The sequence below is a fragment of the Pelodiscus sinensis genome, chromosome 23 (assembly GCF_052426305.1).
Source record: "Pelodiscus sinensis isolate ZL-2025 chromosome 23, ASM5242630v1, whole genome shotgun sequence".
Lineage (NCBI taxonomy): Eukaryota > Metazoa > Chordata > Testudines > Trionychidae > Pelodiscus > Pelodiscus sinensis.
The window spans coordinates 14,253,713-14,272,714 of record NC_143074.1 but is presented as its reverse complement, the minus strand read 5'-3'; the positions used below and the strand labels follow the sequence as shown (position 1 = coordinate 14,272,714).

Sequence of the window (19,002 nt, the reverse complement as noted above, 5' to 3'; positions counted from 1 at the left end):
ATTACATTAGTGTAATTTTGAGTCTGCGTGTTCCTTTGGAAGACCCAATGAATTAACTGTAGACTGTAGAATAAATAGTTCTCCCCAGCTGGTGGTGTCTTTAACTATACACTGAAGACATCTGTCTAAATACTAAACATGAATTGGCCCAATGATGGCTCAGGTACATGTGACTCTGTTATTGTCAGCGTGTCGCACAGGGTTCTCTGCAATTTTAGGCTGTTGCAGCTCAGCTGTCTGTCAACAGGCTTGGCTGCGTCTGCACTGGCAACTGAACAACAAGCTTATGTCATTGAGAGGTGTTACCCCACACCTTCCACAACAAAAGTTTTGTGGTGGCAGGTACCAGTGTCATCAGTATGTGGTGTGCAGGAGTGCTCTCCTGACAAACAATGTGAATTCCACTCATTAGGGGTGGAAGTGTTTTTTCAGCTAAAGAGCAATCGACAACAGCTACACTGTCCGACTTTTACTGGCATGCATGTGTTGCCGTCGATCCCAGGAGCTAGTGCCCCATCGGCCCGTTGGTGTGTGTGGAAACATCAGTTTCCTGGAACTCAGTGATTCTAAAGGACTTGGGGTGCTAGCCACGGCTGCCACAGTATGAGTAGTGCTGCAATGTGCTTATTCTTGGCCTCCTATGACCTCTATAGAACTATGGACAGTGAAGATTTAGGGTAGCCTTGAGATTAATCTAACATAGTGAAAACTTGGCAGCATTCATTTTCTTTTTATTTGACTTCATATTAAATTAACATTTAAAGTCATGTACCTTGTTAATTATCCCTTGGTTTAGTATTCTTTCTTCCATAACATTTTAATAACATGGGTGCCATGGTGGCACTCATCCGAACAAGTGCACATGACCCCAATATTGGTGCACAAGACAAAACTCACTCCACTCATGGATGGAAAATCTTAGTGGGAACACTGCCTGTGAAGCAGCCATGGGCTGGATCCGGATGTTTGACGGGCCTGATCTGGCCTGCTGGCCACATCTTGTCCACCTCTACTCTAGAGATTTAAAAATGAGCTTCCACAGAACACACACAATTTATAAGTTTCAGTAAGTATTTTACATAGCACAGCATGCCCTACTAACCAAATGGGTGACAGAATGAGTTCCAAGGGAAAAAAGCCACATCTCCACACCTATGAATGGGTTTAACTGCAGTCATCTTCTGAGAAATGTGAAAGCATACACACACACTGGCGAAAAAGTCCTATTGGGTTTTTAACTCCAACCTTCTCCCATCCCCAACAGCACAGGAATGAGCCAGAAATGTATTTTCTAGTCTTCTTTCCAGTCAAACTTAAGTGTCTTCCCAGTGATATGGTTTCCAACCATTTCCTCTGGGAGACAATTCCATAGTTTTTATAGGATTCATCATCAGGATGATTCTGGCATTTTCCCCTTTCTAATTTCATCATATTAATTCTGCTTATAGCCCCTTGATACCATGACAAAGAATTCTTGACTCTTGGCATGAAATAATTTTAGACAGGCAATATGACACAGAGGCTAGGACTTAAGACACCACATGGGAGACCTGGGTTTTATTCCTATCTCTGCAACAAACTTATCATGTGATCTTGGATAAATCACTAAGGGTAAAAAATTAAGAAGTGCCCAAGTCTTAATGGACGTCAATGGGACTTGGCATTTCCAAATATTTTTATCCACCTCTGTTAAGATGAAGACCAATGATGCTCACTCACATCTGAGCTACAGAGAAGAGCACTATGTAAGAGCAAAGCAGAATGGCAATTTTTATTCCTCCTTTTGCATTTAACGTACATCCTAGACAGAGTGGATATGCATGACCAGCCCCTGGAAGATCAGTTTTATATCTGAAATAAAATATAATTCTCCCCATGGCATTATAATACCTTCCTCATACCAGCCCAATGTGGAAGGGTAGCAAGCAGCATCCAGTTATGTAATAAAGATGTGACAAGACTAGTGCCACTGGAGTTAGTGGATATCTACTGGCCATAACAATATGAGAGACACATATCAGAACCATACTGGTGGGGGGAGCAGAGAGGTCAGGGGATAGAATGGGAAAGGAGGAGACAGACACATGCTGTACTGGTTTGCAACCAAAATTATTTGATTGGATAAAGCCAAATGAAAGCACTTCAGTGGACAGCAGTGGCCACGTAATACACTTTATTTGTTCCAAATATATTCACCACAAAGCCAGACTTTGTTCTGAGTTATTCCAGTGTAAGATCCCATCGGGCTGGAGCAACCCCTTCCCATAGCGTGGGGGGCCGCTCCAGCCTGGCTGTGGTGGATGGGGAGGCTGCTCCAGCCCAGTGGGCTGGAACACCCCCTGCACCTGCCCCAGTTTAATCTGTTAACCGGTTAAACATAACATTTAACCAGTTAACTAAATGGGATTTTACATCCCTACTGCAGGTGGGACCGCCCTAGTCCACCACCTAATGACAGTTTTCCAGACCAGGGAAGGTCAAGGCTTCCCGCTGCAGGCTTGCTGCCTCCAGCCCTGCTGGGGCTGTGCTTCCTGCCCAGGGCCATGGCTACGGTCCCCAGCGCACTCACCCTGGCTGGGGCACTCACCCTGGCAGTGCTCTCACTGCCAGCACAGGCTGCATTCCTGGGCTCCAGACTGGGCTACGCTCCCAAGCGCTAGTCCTGCTGCCTCTGGCTTGGGTGTGGCTACGCTCCTCAGTATGCCGGCCCGTCCAGGACTGTGTTGCCAGCCCCAGCCAGCTCTGCTGTCTCCAGCTGGGCAGGGCCACGCTCCCTGCTATGCCAGCCCTGCTGCCGCTGGGACTGCGCTCCCCACCACCAGCCCAGGCTCTCTGGTTCAGCAATATCCAGAGTGTCCCGGGTTTTAGAAATGCAACCTGTACTGTTTGCTCCAAATAAGACATCTGACTAAAAAGAAGATCCATATAATCTGATGTTTGGGAGTTTAGAAATCACTTCTTCGGCTACCTTAGAAAACAAAGGATTTTACCAGAATGCACAAAATAGTTATCCCGGTTATAGAGAATGTTTTTGGGTTGTAAGTAAGGTTTCTGCTTTTTAGCACTACAACCAGAAGCCTTCCAAAAAAGGAAGAAAGAATATTTTAGCCCCTATTTGGGACACAGACACACTCCATTTTTCAAATCAGATTGACACCAGTACTCACTATGCCTCTGTAAATTGGCAAAGATTTGGTCAGGGAGGGGAGGTGAAGCAGATGACAAATGTATCTTTCACACACACTTTAAAATAATATTTCCTAGTGGGAATAATGTCGTCTTTTAGCCTTACCATCATCTACATGGGGTCAGCACTTTGAATCCTCCTTCATTACAGTCTATCCTGAAACAGTTATTCAGCATCTCCTCTGATAATTAAATGCTTTTGAATGACATCCACCTGTCTAATTTTGGGTCTTCCAAACCTTCTCTGATCCTCCACTTCCTAAATTTAACATCCTGCTTCCTATGCATTCTTCAGAGCTATGCCTGAATTACCTTAGCTTTTTTACAATTAATACTTTTACAGTTAATACAATTAACACTTCTCATTCATTTGTTTTGAACATGATCTATCCTTGTAACTCCAAGTATGAATATTAACATTTTAATTTCCTCTCTATTCAAGATCTGTTTACGGTCTTGTAGATCTGACTTTTTCAGTTTGATAGGGATCCTATCAGATCACTCCACTCATTTCTCTCCATTTAGTTTATGTCTTTCGAGTTGTACATACAAGTTCATTGTAGAATTCACCATCATCCTCTAGTATTGAATCTAAATACATGTAAGCCCACTCCTACATAGCAGTGCACTTTGAAGCAATATCCAATCCTTTCTAACTACCCACAAATATGCAAAGGGGACTCATAATGATCTCCATTCCTAGTAATTAAAAGATCAACAGAGAAGTCTCCTACAACTTCAAGGCCATTATGCAACATTTCTGATTATTTACTGACACATGAACAGACAAACATGCACACAGAGAACAACAAGAATTATAGTGGTTCCAACTTAGTATAGTAAATACCTAACAGTATTATGTCTTAGATTAAGTTGTTTTTTTTTAATACAAAAAAATTATGACTATTAGGTTTTTATAAAATATTTTCATGAATTTGTTAATAATTTAAATGAAGACAGGTTCATTCTGTTATATTCTCCTGTAGTACTCTCAAGCCACACACTATAGCATTTTCATTACCCTATCTGAAAGAAATACAGACAGTAAATAGCATCAGTACAGAAAAATGAGTTGCCTTTTTTCAAAAAATCTTTACCTGAGTCTAGACTGCTGGCGCATTCTTTCGAAAGTAAATTGAAAGAATGCGGCAGTTTTTTCGATCATAGTAAACCTCATTTTACGAGGAAGAACGCCTTTTTTTGAAAGTGCTCTTTCAAAAAAAGGTACTATGTAATGCAAACTGTGCTTTTTCGAAAGACAGCATCCAGACTGTCTGGGTGCTCTCTTTTGAAAAAGCAGCTTGCTTTTTCTCAAGTACTGATTGTAGTCTAGATGCTCTTTCAAAAAAGCCTCTTTCAAAAGAGTTTTGTAGTCTAGGCGTACCCTAAGTCATATTTTTCAGGCATTCTTAGTGACACAGATGAGCAATAACTGCTTTCCTTCATTTTAGATATGATATTCAACCAAAGTCCCTTAAAAAACCCAAAACCAAGCAGTTTTGTTTGACTATGCTTCAAAAAGAGGTTCTCAAACTGAGCTCAGAGGATCACCAGAGGTCTGTGAGCTCTATGGTTATAGGTCATTGGTGGTTCACAGAAAGTCCCCTCTAAGGTCCCCAATTATGGAAGGTTTTCTGTCTGAAAATGAATCGATTATTGAGAATAAAAAAGAAAGACTAGGTACGTGAATGATTACCTGGTTACAGTTAACCGGCAGGGGCAGAGCAGCCCCCGTCGCTGTAGGGCAGGGGGGCTCCAGGCTGGCCAGAGCAGCCATCTCCACCTATTCTCATTTAACAGTTAATTGGTTAAACTTTATGTTTAACCGGTTAACTAATTAAATGGGAGTTTATGTCCCTAAAAGAGACACAGAAGAGCATCTTGTTGCTCTTAAGCAACAGTTTGTAGATAACTTTCCAGTAGAAGCTGAACTAAACCACTGGATACATAATCCTTTCAGAATTGGAATCAGCCAACTGCCCTCTAGCTTGTCCAATGAGGCACAAAAGTGCTTGTTGGAGCTTTGTCACAATGAAACATTATGATTAGAATTTGAAAGACATTTCCTAATTCATTTTTGGATTCACAGAACTAGAGAGAGTACCCAGGAACTTGCAGACAAAGCAGTATGTTTTATGATGCACCTGCTACTATGTACCTATGCAAGACAGGATTTTCATCACTCAAGTCCAATACAGAAGCAGAATGAATGTTGAACATGATCTAAGGCTACAGCTGACAAACATTACACCTGACTTCCTTGAACTATGCTCACAAAAACAGGCATATCCATCGCATTAGAAAGGTAAGACTACTAATATTAAAATACCACTTGTATACTTTTACTTGTAGGACGAAAACATTAAATTTTTTTTTTAATATAGCACTTTTATCCAAAGTGCTTTACAATAGTTAGCTAATGGTAGAAACAAAATCTGGAAACATCATTAAGTGGTCTGCTGAGACCCTCGGCAATTTTCAAGTGGTCTATAAAAAAAAGTTTTGACAAACACTGCTTCAAACTCAATGTAGATTTAGGGAAAACATGACGTTTAAGATGAAGTTCAGTGGTATAAAAACAGCTATTTCAGAGTCACATGACCTACAATACAAGGATAACACAATTACATTGCTTCTCTTTTTTGCTGAGCATCTGGTAATGTTAGAGCGCACAACAAAATGGGGTTGCCAGTGACGGCACTATCGCAATTATTTCAGCAGGTTCAACCATCAGCAATGGTCATTTGATGATCAAATCAAAGCCCATCCTTCTGGGTGAGCTCACAGACAGGGCTGGTGTGAGGCATGTGTAGTTGATCCCTGCATGTGGCCCCATGCTTTATTCTTGGCCAAACTTGCACAGACGGTGGGTCCTGAAGCTGTGGGCAGTGCATGGTGATGGTGACCCTCCCCCTTCCCAACCCTTCTAGCCCACAGGAGAAGAGAAGGAGGCTTCTGCAAATGTTGGTGGCACAGGCAGAGTTGGGGCCCTGGGCCCGGGCCACAATGCCCCATTCAAAGTAGGCCCTGCAAATAATCACACCAGCCCTGCTCACTGAGCAGTTCTGTATTAGCATCTCATCCTAGGCAGATAGGTTGGCAAGAAAGTGCAACGAACTCTACAAGACAGTGCAGTAGGAAATGCATCGCCAGGTGTAGCTGCAATTGTTTTCCCATTCAACAAATATAAGCCAAGAAAGCACAAGCTTACCAACTGCTCTTCACCTCTCCTCCCCCCATATAATTCCATATGTTAAGATAGGGATAGCAGAGGAACCCTGATTGGGGTGGAGGGTGTATGTCCTGTGGCACTTTTTTGCAATGTAAGTGGGGAATGATAGAAGATGGCACCCAGCTTGCAAGGAATCAAGAGCAACAGTTCATAATTTATGGCCCTTGAGATATATTCCTCTCCTGGCTCTCTTCATAAAGACAGTCTTACTAGACTATAGGCTCAGGTGAGGACCTGCTGTTTCTATCAAAATGATCAAATCCTTGAATAGAACAGATGGCCTCATTCTTTGTGTAATACAAGCATATGGTTTGCACCTGTCTCTCTGGAATTTGTGGTTTGGATATCCCACCTGGTACTCCAATGAGTCCATAAGACAGAAATGGAACCATACAGAAACAGATACCTTTCAATTCTATTGCAATTTTAGATAACTTTCTTCTTAAAACACTTGATCAAGGCTTTAAGCTTCAGAAATGGATGGCAGGAATCCTACTCTCCCCCCCCTCCCCCATCAGGCTCTTATATTTCCACTCTTTAATCCCCATCCCAAAAGCAATGCAGAACTGATCAGGATTATGTTGCTATCTGTATTCCCCAACTTCTCCATCCCAGCAAGAGAGTAAATATTATTAAAATGTCAATTGAAATGCTTATTCATGTCCATGCTGACTTCAGCTTCATCTCAGGCTGGACTGGGAAATAAATTTGGTCTAGATATCAGTTTTCTGGAAGAGTGTTTAAACACTGTTTCCAAACTCATTTCCCAGTCCGCTGTACAAAATGAATATATAGATGCAGCTTTAGAGAAACTGAAGGAAGGACATAATTTATAGTGTCAGGAGACCACCTCATAATAATTTGGTCTTGTGTGTGTGCACCAAGCCAAACAGCAACGTAACTCCATTTGGAATGATAAAGACAAAGGCGGTAGTAAATGTCTATATCATCTTTTTAACATGATTTGATTGTATCTACACATGCAAGATCACATTGTACAACAGTGTAATTTGAGCATGTAACACCATCCCTCAGTGGTTAACTTTTTGCTGGGAAAATAGGCCCTAACATCTTACCCACACTATAAAAACTATATGGAAGGATTCAGCTGTACTACAGTTGTAGCCCAATGTGGTTCAAGTCTTCCCATAGAAACAGGGCCTAACCATGCGAACAGGTGAGTGCTAACAGGGAGTTTAGAGAGGGAGTTTGGAAGGAGGCGAGGTTCTCTTGCCTTTCTTTTTAAATCCCTTCTCCAGGACAGCAGCAATGGATGGCGATAGGTGTGCTGTTGTTACCTGCACAGCGTGCGCCATGTTTGTCTTCCTCCCGGAAGAAAGAACAGATTTCATCTGCACAAAGTGCAAGCTGGTCGCCATTTTGGAAGAAAAAATTAGAGGACTGGAGGCCCAAGTGTCAACCCTACGCTCGATCAGAGAGGATGAAGACTTCCTCGATAGAAGGCAGCATTTAATCCTTCAAGCATGGCAGGCAGAGGAGCCAGAGAGGGCAGTACGTGACCAGGAAGAGAACTGGCAGCATGTAACTTCTAGAAGGGGGAAAAGGCCAGCATGGGAATCCCGCAATGCTATAGAGGTAAGTAATCACTTTCAGGCTCTCTCCACAGGCTCTACAGTGCTGAATGCTTTGGAAGGGACCTCACAAGGAAGAAACCAGAAGGGAACACTATCTACTGGAAGGCATGGGATGCGTAGTCCTAGGGATGGGGGTTCCACGGCCACCACCCCGAAAAGAAAACAACAGGTGGTGGTGGTCGGGGACTCCCTTGTAAGAGGGACTGAGCCATCCATCTGCCATCTGGACCTGGAATCTCGAGAGGGGTGCTGCTTACCGGGAGCTCACATTCAGGATGTGACTGAGAGGCTTACCAAACTGATCAAACTTTCGGATCGATACCCCTTCCTGCTTCTCCACGTGGGAACTAACGATACGGCCAATAATGACCTTGAGCGGGTTACTGCGGATTATGTAGCACTGGGAAGAAGGAGCCAAGAATTCGGAGTGCAAGTGGTGTTCTCGTCCATCCTCCCTGTTGAAAGGAAAGGACTGGGTAGGGATCGTCGAATTGAAGACGTAAATGCGTGGTTGCGCAGGTGGTGTCGCAGAGAGGGCTTTGGGACTCTGTTCCGGGCACAAGGATTGTTAGGAAGAGATGGGATCCACCTAACAAAGAGAGGAAGGAGCATCTTTGCAGGCAGGCCTGCAAGCCTAGTGAGGAGGGCTTTAAACTAGGTTCGCCAGGGGATGGTGACCAAAACCCTGAGGGGAGTGGGAAAGTCGGATACTGGGAAGAAATGCAGAGAGGAACGAGCAAGAAAGGAGGACCCCTGATTTGAATGGAGAAGATAGGGCGCTCAACTGGTTACCTGAGGTGTAATGCGAGAAGCCTGGGCAACAAACAGGAAGAACTGGAGGCCCTGGCCCAGTCCAAGAAATATGATTTAATTGGGATAACAGAGACTTGGTGGGATGACTTGCATGACTGGAGTGCTGTCATGGAAGGATATAGACTGTTCAGGAAGAACAGGCAGGGGAGAAAAGGAGGAGGAGTTGCACTATATGTAAGAGAGCACTACTATTGCTCTGAACTCCAGTATAAAGAGGGAGAAAAACCTGTTGAGAGTCTATGGGTTAAGTTTAAAGGAGCAAACAACAGTAGTGATGTGGTTGGTGTCTGCTACAGGCCACCGAATCAGGTGGATGAGGCTTTCTTCAGACAACTGAGAGAAGCTTCCAAATCGAAGGCCCTGGTTCTCGTGGGGGACTTTAATCACCCTGATATCTGTTGGAAAACCAATACAGCAGTACACAGGCAATCCAGGAAATTTTGGAGAATGTTGGGGATAACTTCTTGACACAAGTGCTGAAGGATCCAACCAGGGGCCGTGCGCAGCTTGACCTTCTGCTCACAAACAGGGAGGAACTAATAGGGGAAGTGGAGGTGGGTGACAAAATGGAAAGCAGTGATCCTGAGATGGTAGATTTCAGGATCCTGACCAAAGGAAGAAAAGAGAGTAGTAAAATACACACCTTGAACTTCAAAAGAGCAGATTTTGACTCCCTCAGAGACCTGATGAGCAGAATCCCCTGGGATGCTAACATGAAGAGGAAAGGAGTCCAGGACAGCTGGCACTATTTTAAAGAAGCCTTATTGAAGGCACAGAAAGATACCATCCCGATGTGTAGCAAGAGAGGCAAACATAGTAGGAGACCGGATTGGCTTACAGGGGAAATCCTTGGTGAACTTAAGCACAAAAAGGAAGCTTACAAAAAGTGGAAACTTGGACAAATGACCAGGGATGGGTTTAAATGTATAGCTCAAGAATGCCAGGGGGTTATCAGGAAGGCGAAAGCGCAAATGGAATTGCGACTGGCTAAGGATGTGAAGGATATCAAGAAAGGTTTTTACAGGCATGTTAACAAGAAGAAGGTGATCAGAGGGTGTGCGGCCCCGACTGGATGAAGGAGGTAACCTAGTGACTGATGATGTGGGGAAAGCTGAAGTACTCAATGCTTTCTTTGCCTCTGTGTTCACGGACAAGGTGGGCTTCCAGACTAATGCGCTAAGTGACTCAAGATGGGATGAAGATGGACAGCCCGTGGTGGGTAAAGAACAGGTTAGGAACTATTTAGAAAAGCTAAACGTACACAAATCCATGGGTCCGGACTTAATGCATCCGAGGATACTGAGGGAGTTGGCAAATGTCATTGAGGAGCGTTTGGCCATTATCTTTGAAAAGTCATGGAGATCGGGAGAAATCCCGGATGATTGGAAAAAGGCAAATGTAGTGCCCATCTTCAAAAAAGGGAAGAAGGACGATCCAGGGAACTATAGGCCGGTCAGTCTTACCTCGGTTCCTGGAAAAATCATGGAAGGGATCCTTAAGGAATTCATTTTGAGGCACTTGGAAGAGAGGAAAGTGATTAGGAATAGTCAGCATGGATTCACAAAGGGAAAGTCATGAGTCTATGATTAGCTTCTATGATGAGGTAACTGGCTCTGTGGACGTGGAAAAGTCAGTGGATGTGATATACCTTGACTTTAGCAAGGCTTTTGATACAGTCTCCCACAATATTCTTGCCAGCAAGTTAAGGGAATGTGGATTGGATAAATGGACAGTAAGGTGGATAGAAAGATGGCTAGAAGGCCGGGCCCAGTGGGTAGTGATCAACGGCTCGATGTCAGGACGACGGTCGGTTTCCAGTGGAGTGCCCCAACGTTCGGTTCTAGGACTGGTTTTGTTCAATATCTTTATTAATGACCTGGATGAGGGGATGGATTGCACCCTCAGCAAGTTTGCGGATGACACTAAGCTAGGGAGAAAGGTAGATACACTTGAGGGCAGAGATAGGGTCCAGAGTGACACAGACAAATTGGAGGATTGGGCCACAAGAAATCTGATGAGGTTCAACAAGGACAAGTGCAGAGTCCTGCACTTGGGACGGAAGAATCCCTAGCATAGTTACAAGCTGGGAACCAACCAGTTAAGTAGTAGTTCTGCAGAAAAGGACCTGAGGGTTACAGTGGATGAGAAGCTGGATATGAGTCAACAGTGTGCCCTTATAGCCAAGAAGGCTAATGGTATATTAGGTTGCATTAAGAGGAGCACTGCCAGCAGATCCAGGGATGTCATTATTCCCCTTTATTCGGCTTTGGTGAGGCCACATCTGGAGTACTGTGTCCAGTTCTGGGCCCCCCACTACAAAAAGGATGTAGATGCATTGGAGAGGGTCCAGCGGAGGGCAACCAAAATGATTAGGGGGCTGGAGCATATGACTTATGAGGAGAGGCTGAGGGAGTTGGGTCTGTTTAGTCTGCAGAGGCGAAGAGTGAGGGGGGATTTGAGAGCAGCCTTCAACTTCCTGAAGGGAGGTTGAAAAGAGGCTGTTCTCAGTATTGACAGATGGCAGAACAAGGAGCAATGGTCTCAAGTTGTGGTGGGAGAGGTCCAGGTTGGATATTAGGAAAAACTATTTCACTAAGAGGGTAGTGAAGCACTGGAATGGGTTACCTAGGGAAGTAGTGGAATCTCCATCCCTAGAGGTGTTTAAGTCTCGGCTTGCCAAAGCCCTGGCCAGGTTGATTTAGTTGGGATTGGTCCTGCCTAGAGCAGGGAGCTGGACTTGATGACCCTCTGATGTCTCTTCCAGCTCTATGGTTCTATGATTCTATGCTTTAACACTGAAAGAATATTTTGTAAGGGACAGGTAGACAGCAAAATAGCAAGATGCCTTCCTGAAGCCAAGACATGAGACATCATTCTATAGGCATCTGACGGCAACAGGCAAGAATCCAATGGTGATTGCTCATATTAGCACTAATAACACTACATCATAGGATCTCTCACAGATATTAGATGACTTCAGGGAACTCGGAAGCATGCTAAAGAAGAATGGCCAAGAGATTTGCTACGAGATCCTTCCTGTCCCACAAGCAAAGGAAGACAGAAGTGAAAAGATACTGAAAGTGATGCTGGCTAAGTAGGTAGGGTGGAGGGCTTTGGTTCTGTGTAACATTAGTTTACCTTCTTTAGAGAGAAGGGGCTGTATTGTTTGGGTGGCCTCCAGCTGAGCAGATGTGGGACCTCTCTCTTCAGGAAGAAGCTGGCTAACGTAGTAGGGAACAGTTAAAATAATAGCAAAAAGAGGAGTGTAAAAAGAGGGAAGATCTCATCACAAAAATCAAGATGTTGAGAACAAAATTAATCAAGGAACCAAAGGACTCAAAAAATCCTTAACTGCCAAAGCTAGAAGCCCGGATAACAAATTAAAGGAACTAGAATTGCTCATTTACGAGCATAAATTCAATCTAGTTCAATCTAATGAAACCCAGTGGATGAGTCACACGATTGCAATGTTAAAATCAATGGTTATAATCTATTTAGGAAGATTGAGTGGGCAAAAAGGGCAAGGGAGTGGCGCTCTACATAAAAAATGACATTACCAGTTTCTGAATCATTGATAATTTTCATCGAAGTTATCTTGAATGCTTAGGGATCACTGTCCTAACAAATAAAGCACAAGATAGGGTATCAGTGTCTGCTATAGATGAGCATCTCCCTATGTACCTATGTATAGGAAAAAACCTGTGTGATCGGGGGGGGGGGGGGGGGACTTCGATCATATTGGAGGTCTCATCCTGTCAGTACTAAAGCATGCTTGGTTTTTTTAAACAATATAGATGACAATCTCCTATGTCAAAAGGTGTGCTAACAACTCTTTACTAGACCATGTCCTAATAGATAAAAAGGAGCTAATCACAAAACGAAAAGTTAATAGTGTTCATGACTTGATCATATTTATACTGTCCAAGCAGAATAAAATACAAACCAACAACACACACACACACACACACACACACACAGCTTTAATAGGCTCAGTTTCACAAAACTGAAAACAATTATGAGCAAACTGAGCTGGGAAGAAGAATTTAATCAGAAAAATGTATATAATAATTGGGAATCATTTAAGAAAGATATCCAAAAAGTCACAACTGAGGAAGGCATCTATAAAAAAATAAATTTTATATATAAATAAAACAAATGGAAAACCAGGAAACTGTTAGTAATTAATAGTTGGGAATTGCAGAAAATAGATAAGGGAAGTAAAGAGATACAAGAAGAAATCTATACTCAGCATTGTTAAGGAGCAGAGGGAGGTTTTATTTATATTGTTTATATATATATATATTTGGAACAGTGGCACCAATTCATTACTAGATGGAAACAATAGAATTATCAAATAATGCAGAAAATGCAAAAGTGTTCAATAAATATTTCTGTTTTGTATTTGAGGAAAAAGGATGACACAGCATAATTATATGATAATGATAATTCTCTTTTCATCCCACTAGTATCTCTGGAGGTCAACTACTTTACAACTTTTAAATCAGTAGGTCCAAATAACTTGAATCCAATAGCTTTTAAAGAGCTGGCCAAAGCATTCACTGAATCATCAATACTAATTTTTTGTAAGCCTTGGAGCACTGGGGAAGGTCCAGAAGAAGGGAAGAAAGCTAATGTGCTATTTTTTAAAAAGGGTAAAATGGGTTAGCCTGGGAAACTATAGCTGTCTGTCTGTCTGACATTAATCCCAGTTAAGATAATAAAACAGCTGATATATCTCAAATATTAAAAGGAGGGTAATGTTATTAATACAAATCAACATGGGTCTATTGAAAATAGATCCCGTCAAACTGAACTGATTTTTTTGGTAAAGGTAATACTGTTGATGTAACATATTTATATTTCTGTAGAGCATTTAACTTGTTACTACACAACAGTTTGATTATAAAACTGGAATTCAAAATTAATAAGGCGTATATTACATTAGTTAAAAACTGTCTAATACATCTCAAAGTGCAACTGTGAACAGGGAATTATCAAGGAGGTGTGTTTCCATTTGGGTGCTGCAGGGTTCAGTTCTTGCCATATCCTATTTAATATTTGTATCAATCTGGAAGAAAACAAAATTATCCCTTATAAAGTTCACAGAGGACATAAAAATTTGGAAAGTGGAAAATAATGAAGACAAGTCACTGATTCAGAGGATCTAGATCGCTTGGAAAAATATACATCTAGGAACAAAGAGGCCTTACAGGATGTGGACTCTGTCCCAGGAAGCAGTAAGTCTGAAAAAATGTGGGGTCTTGGTGAATAATGAGCTGAATATGAGCTCCCGGTGTGATGCTGTGGCCAAGAGAGATAATGAAGTCCTGGGATGCATAAACAGGGTAATTTGGAGAACAGAGAATTATTTTTCCTCAGTATTTGGCACCAGTGTGAGCACTGCAGGAACACTGTGACCAGCACTGATGCCATAATTCAAGAAGGATGTTGATAAATTTGAAAAGGTTTAGAGAAGACCCATGAGAGTGATTAAAGGATTAGAAAACAGGTCTTATGGGTGATAGACTCAAAGAGCTCCATGTATTTAACTTAAAGTTCAGGGGTGACTTAATGAAAGTCTGTAAGTACCTACATGGGGAACAAATATTTAACAATGGACTCTTCAATCTGGCATTGAAAGACATAACATGATCCAATAGATAGAAACTGAATTCAGACAAATGCAGACTGGAAATAAAGCACATATTTTTGACAGTGGGGGTAATTAACTATTGGAACAATTTACCATGGATTGTTCTGGATTCTCTGCCACTGACAATTTTTAATCAATAATGTATTGTTTCTAAAATATGTTCACGGAGTTTTTGGAGAAGTTCTCTGGCCTGTGTTACATTGGTCAGACTAGATGATCAAAATGGTCCCCTCCGCCTTGGAATCTATGAGAACAGTTTTAAAGAAGGGTGCTGTATACCTGGATTGCTAGAATTAGTAGTTCTACAGAATAGTTCGGCCCTGTCTACATGGGCCAAATGAAACTTTTATATCCAAGTCTATCCATTACTAGATCTCTTAACATGATAGTTTTTAATTAACACAGAAAATATCTTATTAGGAATGGAAAAAGAAAGAAGCCGGGGAAAGTGAGATTAGAAGTGATGGAGGAGAAGAGGAGAAATGCTTCTGCCATTTGTTCTTGTTGATAGAGCTGAATGAGTAATTCAGAACCAAACAACATATCTTACATATTCAGACTTATTTAGATATGTGCAAGTAAATAATATTTCAATTTGATTTCTTAACAGAAATTATTCATGGTTTTTTCATCTTTAAATTGAGAATATCTCTCTGGTGAATCTTTGAATCTTGAGCAACAGTTGGTTATGGTTGGTCAATTTAAGACACATGGTTTGGTTTTCATTCCCTGATTTGATAAATGAACATACTTCCGGAATTCATAACATTTGAACTTCAGTAGCACTTGGGAGACTTCAGAGATGATCAGGGACCCATGCTCTAGTTTCTTTATAAATATGTAATAAAGACAATGGCTGTTCTGAAGAGTTTATAATGGAAATAAGACAAACAAAAATGGGAGAAAAGAAATATCCCTGTTTTATAGATGTTATTAAGTAATTTGGTTAAGGTCACCCAGGAAGTCTGTGGCAGAGCTAAGAAACCAAATCTTTTAATTCCCAGTCCAGTACCTTAACCACAAGGCCAATTCTGTCTATCAAAACATGAATACAAATTTAAAAATTCAGTTTCCATAAATGCATGTTACTTGGAAATTTGCTTTCCATAAGCATTCAGGGAAGTGAAACTCAGTTGCATAAACTCTTTGAGGAAAGCAAACAAAAGGCATACGAGTCTGACCAAAATGAACTAAAACAATTCAACCGAATATTGGGAGAAAATATTTTTCAGTATTCATCCAGCTCTGCTGATTAAATGTAAGACACCTTCCAAGCATCTAGGCTAATTTATATTTCATTCCTAACTTCAATAGCAGCTTCTTTCCTGGCCTCTCTTTCCCCAAAATAAGGGGATCAACTAGTGCCATAGGTCCTTTCTGCAGGCAAAACTAAAATCAAGGCCTGCAGATATGGCTGTGTTTATTGTATCAGCAGTAAGATCCCTTGAAAATTTACAACCATAAATGGCAGAACCATGTTCCTTTTGTATACTGTAGTTAATGAAAATCACCTGGTTTTGAAAATACATGGAGCCACAAATATCGTTAAAATTCCCCTCATCCTCACAAATAAGAATTAATTAGCTCAATCTAACTTTGAAAATTAAAAAAAAAAATCTCTCCATTCTAGCACCAACTTTAAAGTGGAGGAAGGACTTCTGCGTTAATGTCCACAACCACACAATCTGGCTTCTTCTTTCACAAGGCAGAGCTACACAATATACCAGAGGCCTAAGCAAAGGGATTCCAGCCTTCAGGAATCCAGCTGTTAGGCCTCAAGGAGCCAAGACTTCCCCCAGAATCCACTTCAAACAGCAACAGTTTTGAACTTACCTTCCAAATAGCAGCTGGAGGAAGAGGAAAGTCCTTTTTTCGATTTACAACCCACCAATTTCAAGCAAATCTCCAACATTTTCATTTGTTAGTTTGGCTTCGGCTTGTGTGTTCTCTCCCCTCCCCCTTAGGTTTCACATACACAAAAGAGAGTTTTCCCGTTAAGAAGTCTAAAAATCCAGCACTTTTAAAACCATGAAAAGAATAAGCCAGAGAGGCAGATAATCCAGAGAGGGCCCATAGTACCTGTCCCAGGAACTTTTAACTCAAGTTTTGCTCCCCTCTTGTTAACTCTTTTGGCGGGAGAGGGGGAAAAATCCTACTAAGTTGGAAGCAGTTACTTGCGGCAGCTCCAAGACTCTGCCATTCCTCCCCTTATACTCTGACTCCGTTAGGCACTTCGTGCAGGCAGAACTGCTTACGTTAAACTGCCAACAAAGGGCCCCCTTCAGGCTCTGGCTGTCTGACTTTGTGACATCAGATAGGCTAGTAACGCCCACAGCACACTTAACCCCTCATTGTTCCAACTTGCTTATGATTCAGGTCGACAGCAGTCATTTCCAAAGAACTTCTTCAATCATTTCCAAAGAACAAATCAGCAAGTCTTCCTTGCCCTGGGATCAATGACAGCAGCATCTGAGGCATTTCCTTACAGCCCAGAAACTCCAAACAAAGGGCTAATTATTATTATTTATGTAGCTCCCTTGGAATATCTGGGAATTCACAGTAGTAAGAATGCACTGACTGACAGAAGACAGACAATGTCCTAGCACCAGAGAGCAATTATCCTTTGTATGACAGTTTGAATTTTACTCCTATCCAGAGAAGCAATCCTGACAGTCGTTCCCATTCACCACAGTGTAAGTAGAATGCAGGAGAGGAATAGGCATTCCCCAGAACAGAGAATTGTGACACCACTGTAATATTTACCTTTGTATAGACTCACACACCTAGACATGAAGTAATTCTACTTTTTGAGTACTGATTACGTACTTAGAGGAGAAACACTTCTAAGGATCTCACCCACCCTTAACATTGCCTTGCTTTGCAAGTTTGTACAAGGTATGGTCCTGCTTGTTGCTCCCCAGTTTTGTATTTGTAGTATTTCCAATCAACCTGTGGCTCGGCTCCTCTGTTGTCTACACTGATCAACATCTCTTTCTTTAAATACATACATACTTTTACATCATTCTGCACCATTGGGTTTCAAACTGTTTTCATCTGTGGACTCCTAAAAATTTTTGAGTGGAGGTGCAGACCCCTTTGGAAATCTGAGAGATAATCTGCTGACCACCACCACCTCTTCCATCCACAGACCACAGGCTGAAAACCACTGTTCCGCCGGGACAACGCTCTTTCGCAGACCCCTTAGCCTGTGGACCCACATGAGTTCGGGGACCACACCTTGAAAACCACTGCTCTACACAGAAGATACAAAATGGAATATGCATAACACTGTCTTTTCTCTAATTCTTAAAAAAATATTTCAACAGTTCACAGGGGTAAACACCATCACAATGTGTGGAGCACGGCTGTTGCAAACATGATTAGAGCTCTTGGGAACCACCAAGCAGACCAACCCCAGCATGATTTCACTTTTTGCCTCCATGTGTTCCCTGCCCTGAAAGCTTCTCTCTGTATTGTTTTAGTCAGTAATCATGCCAAAATAAACTGAACTATTGCACTTCTCCCTTCCCTCTAAAGTTTTCAAACACTGAATATTTCAAGGGAAACTCTGCATGGCTCCAGCATTGGAGAAGCATGTATCCAACACAGCTAAAATACAGCCCAGATTCTCCATATATGTTATTTTACAACATTGTTTTGCTACAGTTCTGATCTGTGGAGATGCATTCTCAAAGAGCACAGCTTGGAAAGACAATACCAGTCCCTCAGAGTATAACATTTCTAAAACTGTAAGAAACACTTACTGAATATACCACCTGTGGCATTATTTCTATAGCATAAATCACTTTGCACTCGTTTCTGGGTTTACCCACAGATCTCAAGACATGGTTTAAAAAAAAGAAAAGATGGGTGAGTACTATTATCCCTGTTTTATAAATAAGTTCTCCGTGACTCAGTTTCCTAAAGCGACTTCCTCAAATTCAGTTTAGAGATGTAAAAGGACAATCAGCTAACTGAGTTATGCTTACCAGTAACTGGTTAACTGGTGGCTCAGCTGGGCTGGAGAAGGACCCCCACGCTACACTGTTTTGCAGCAGGCCTGACACAAGCAGCACCAGTGGCAGGAGCAGCCCAAAGCACACAATGGGCAGGGGACTGCTCTGGCCCAGCCGGACCCACCACATTGCACTGTGGGCAGGGAGCTACTCCACAGTTAACCGGTTAAACAGTGTTTAACCAGTTAACATCCCTAGTTTAGCCACTCCGTCAGTGGTAGAGACAAGGATAAAACACTAATCTGTTCACATCAAAATTGGAGCCCAGTCCACTGAATAGTGCTATCTCCCTTCAAAAAGGGGAAAAAAGTATTACAACTCACTTAAGGCTCTGCTTGAGCTTTGTGGAAATATATGAACTTAGCAAAGATGCAAAATGAACTGAGGTCTATCTACTTATTCAGATCCCTTTTTTTCCAAATGGACATCATATACACAGAGGGTTTACACTTTTGAAAGCTGTATGCTATTGAACTGTGAGAAGGGTTAAACCATGAGATGCGGAGA

The 19,002-nt window shown here is 42.0% G+C and overlaps 1 protein-coding gene across 7 annotated transcripts in view; it reads right to left on the bottom strand.

Annotated features, from left to right (window-relative positions):
• The window catches only part of ABL1 (ABL proto-oncogene 1, non-receptor tyrosine kinase), a 165,366-nt gene that overhangs the window by 39,334 nt on the left and 107,030 nt on the right, over window positions 1–19,002 (bottom strand). For 2 of the 7 annotated variants that reach the window (XM_006128367.5, XM_006128368.5), the window contains exon 1: window positions 16,313–16,838. The exons of 3 other annotated variants lie outside the window; for them this stretch is intronic. Coding sequence is in view for 2 of the 4 variants with exons in the window: in XM_006128366.5 (XP_006128428.3) it covers window positions 16,313–16,397 (85 nt within the window). In the remaining 2 variants the exon portion in view is untranslated. Of the gene's footprint in view, window positions 1–12,383; window positions 12,427–16,312; window positions 16,839–19,002 lie in introns of those variants that run through there. 2 more of the 7 variants (XM_006128366.5, XM_025187375.3) reach the window with 2 other exon arrangements.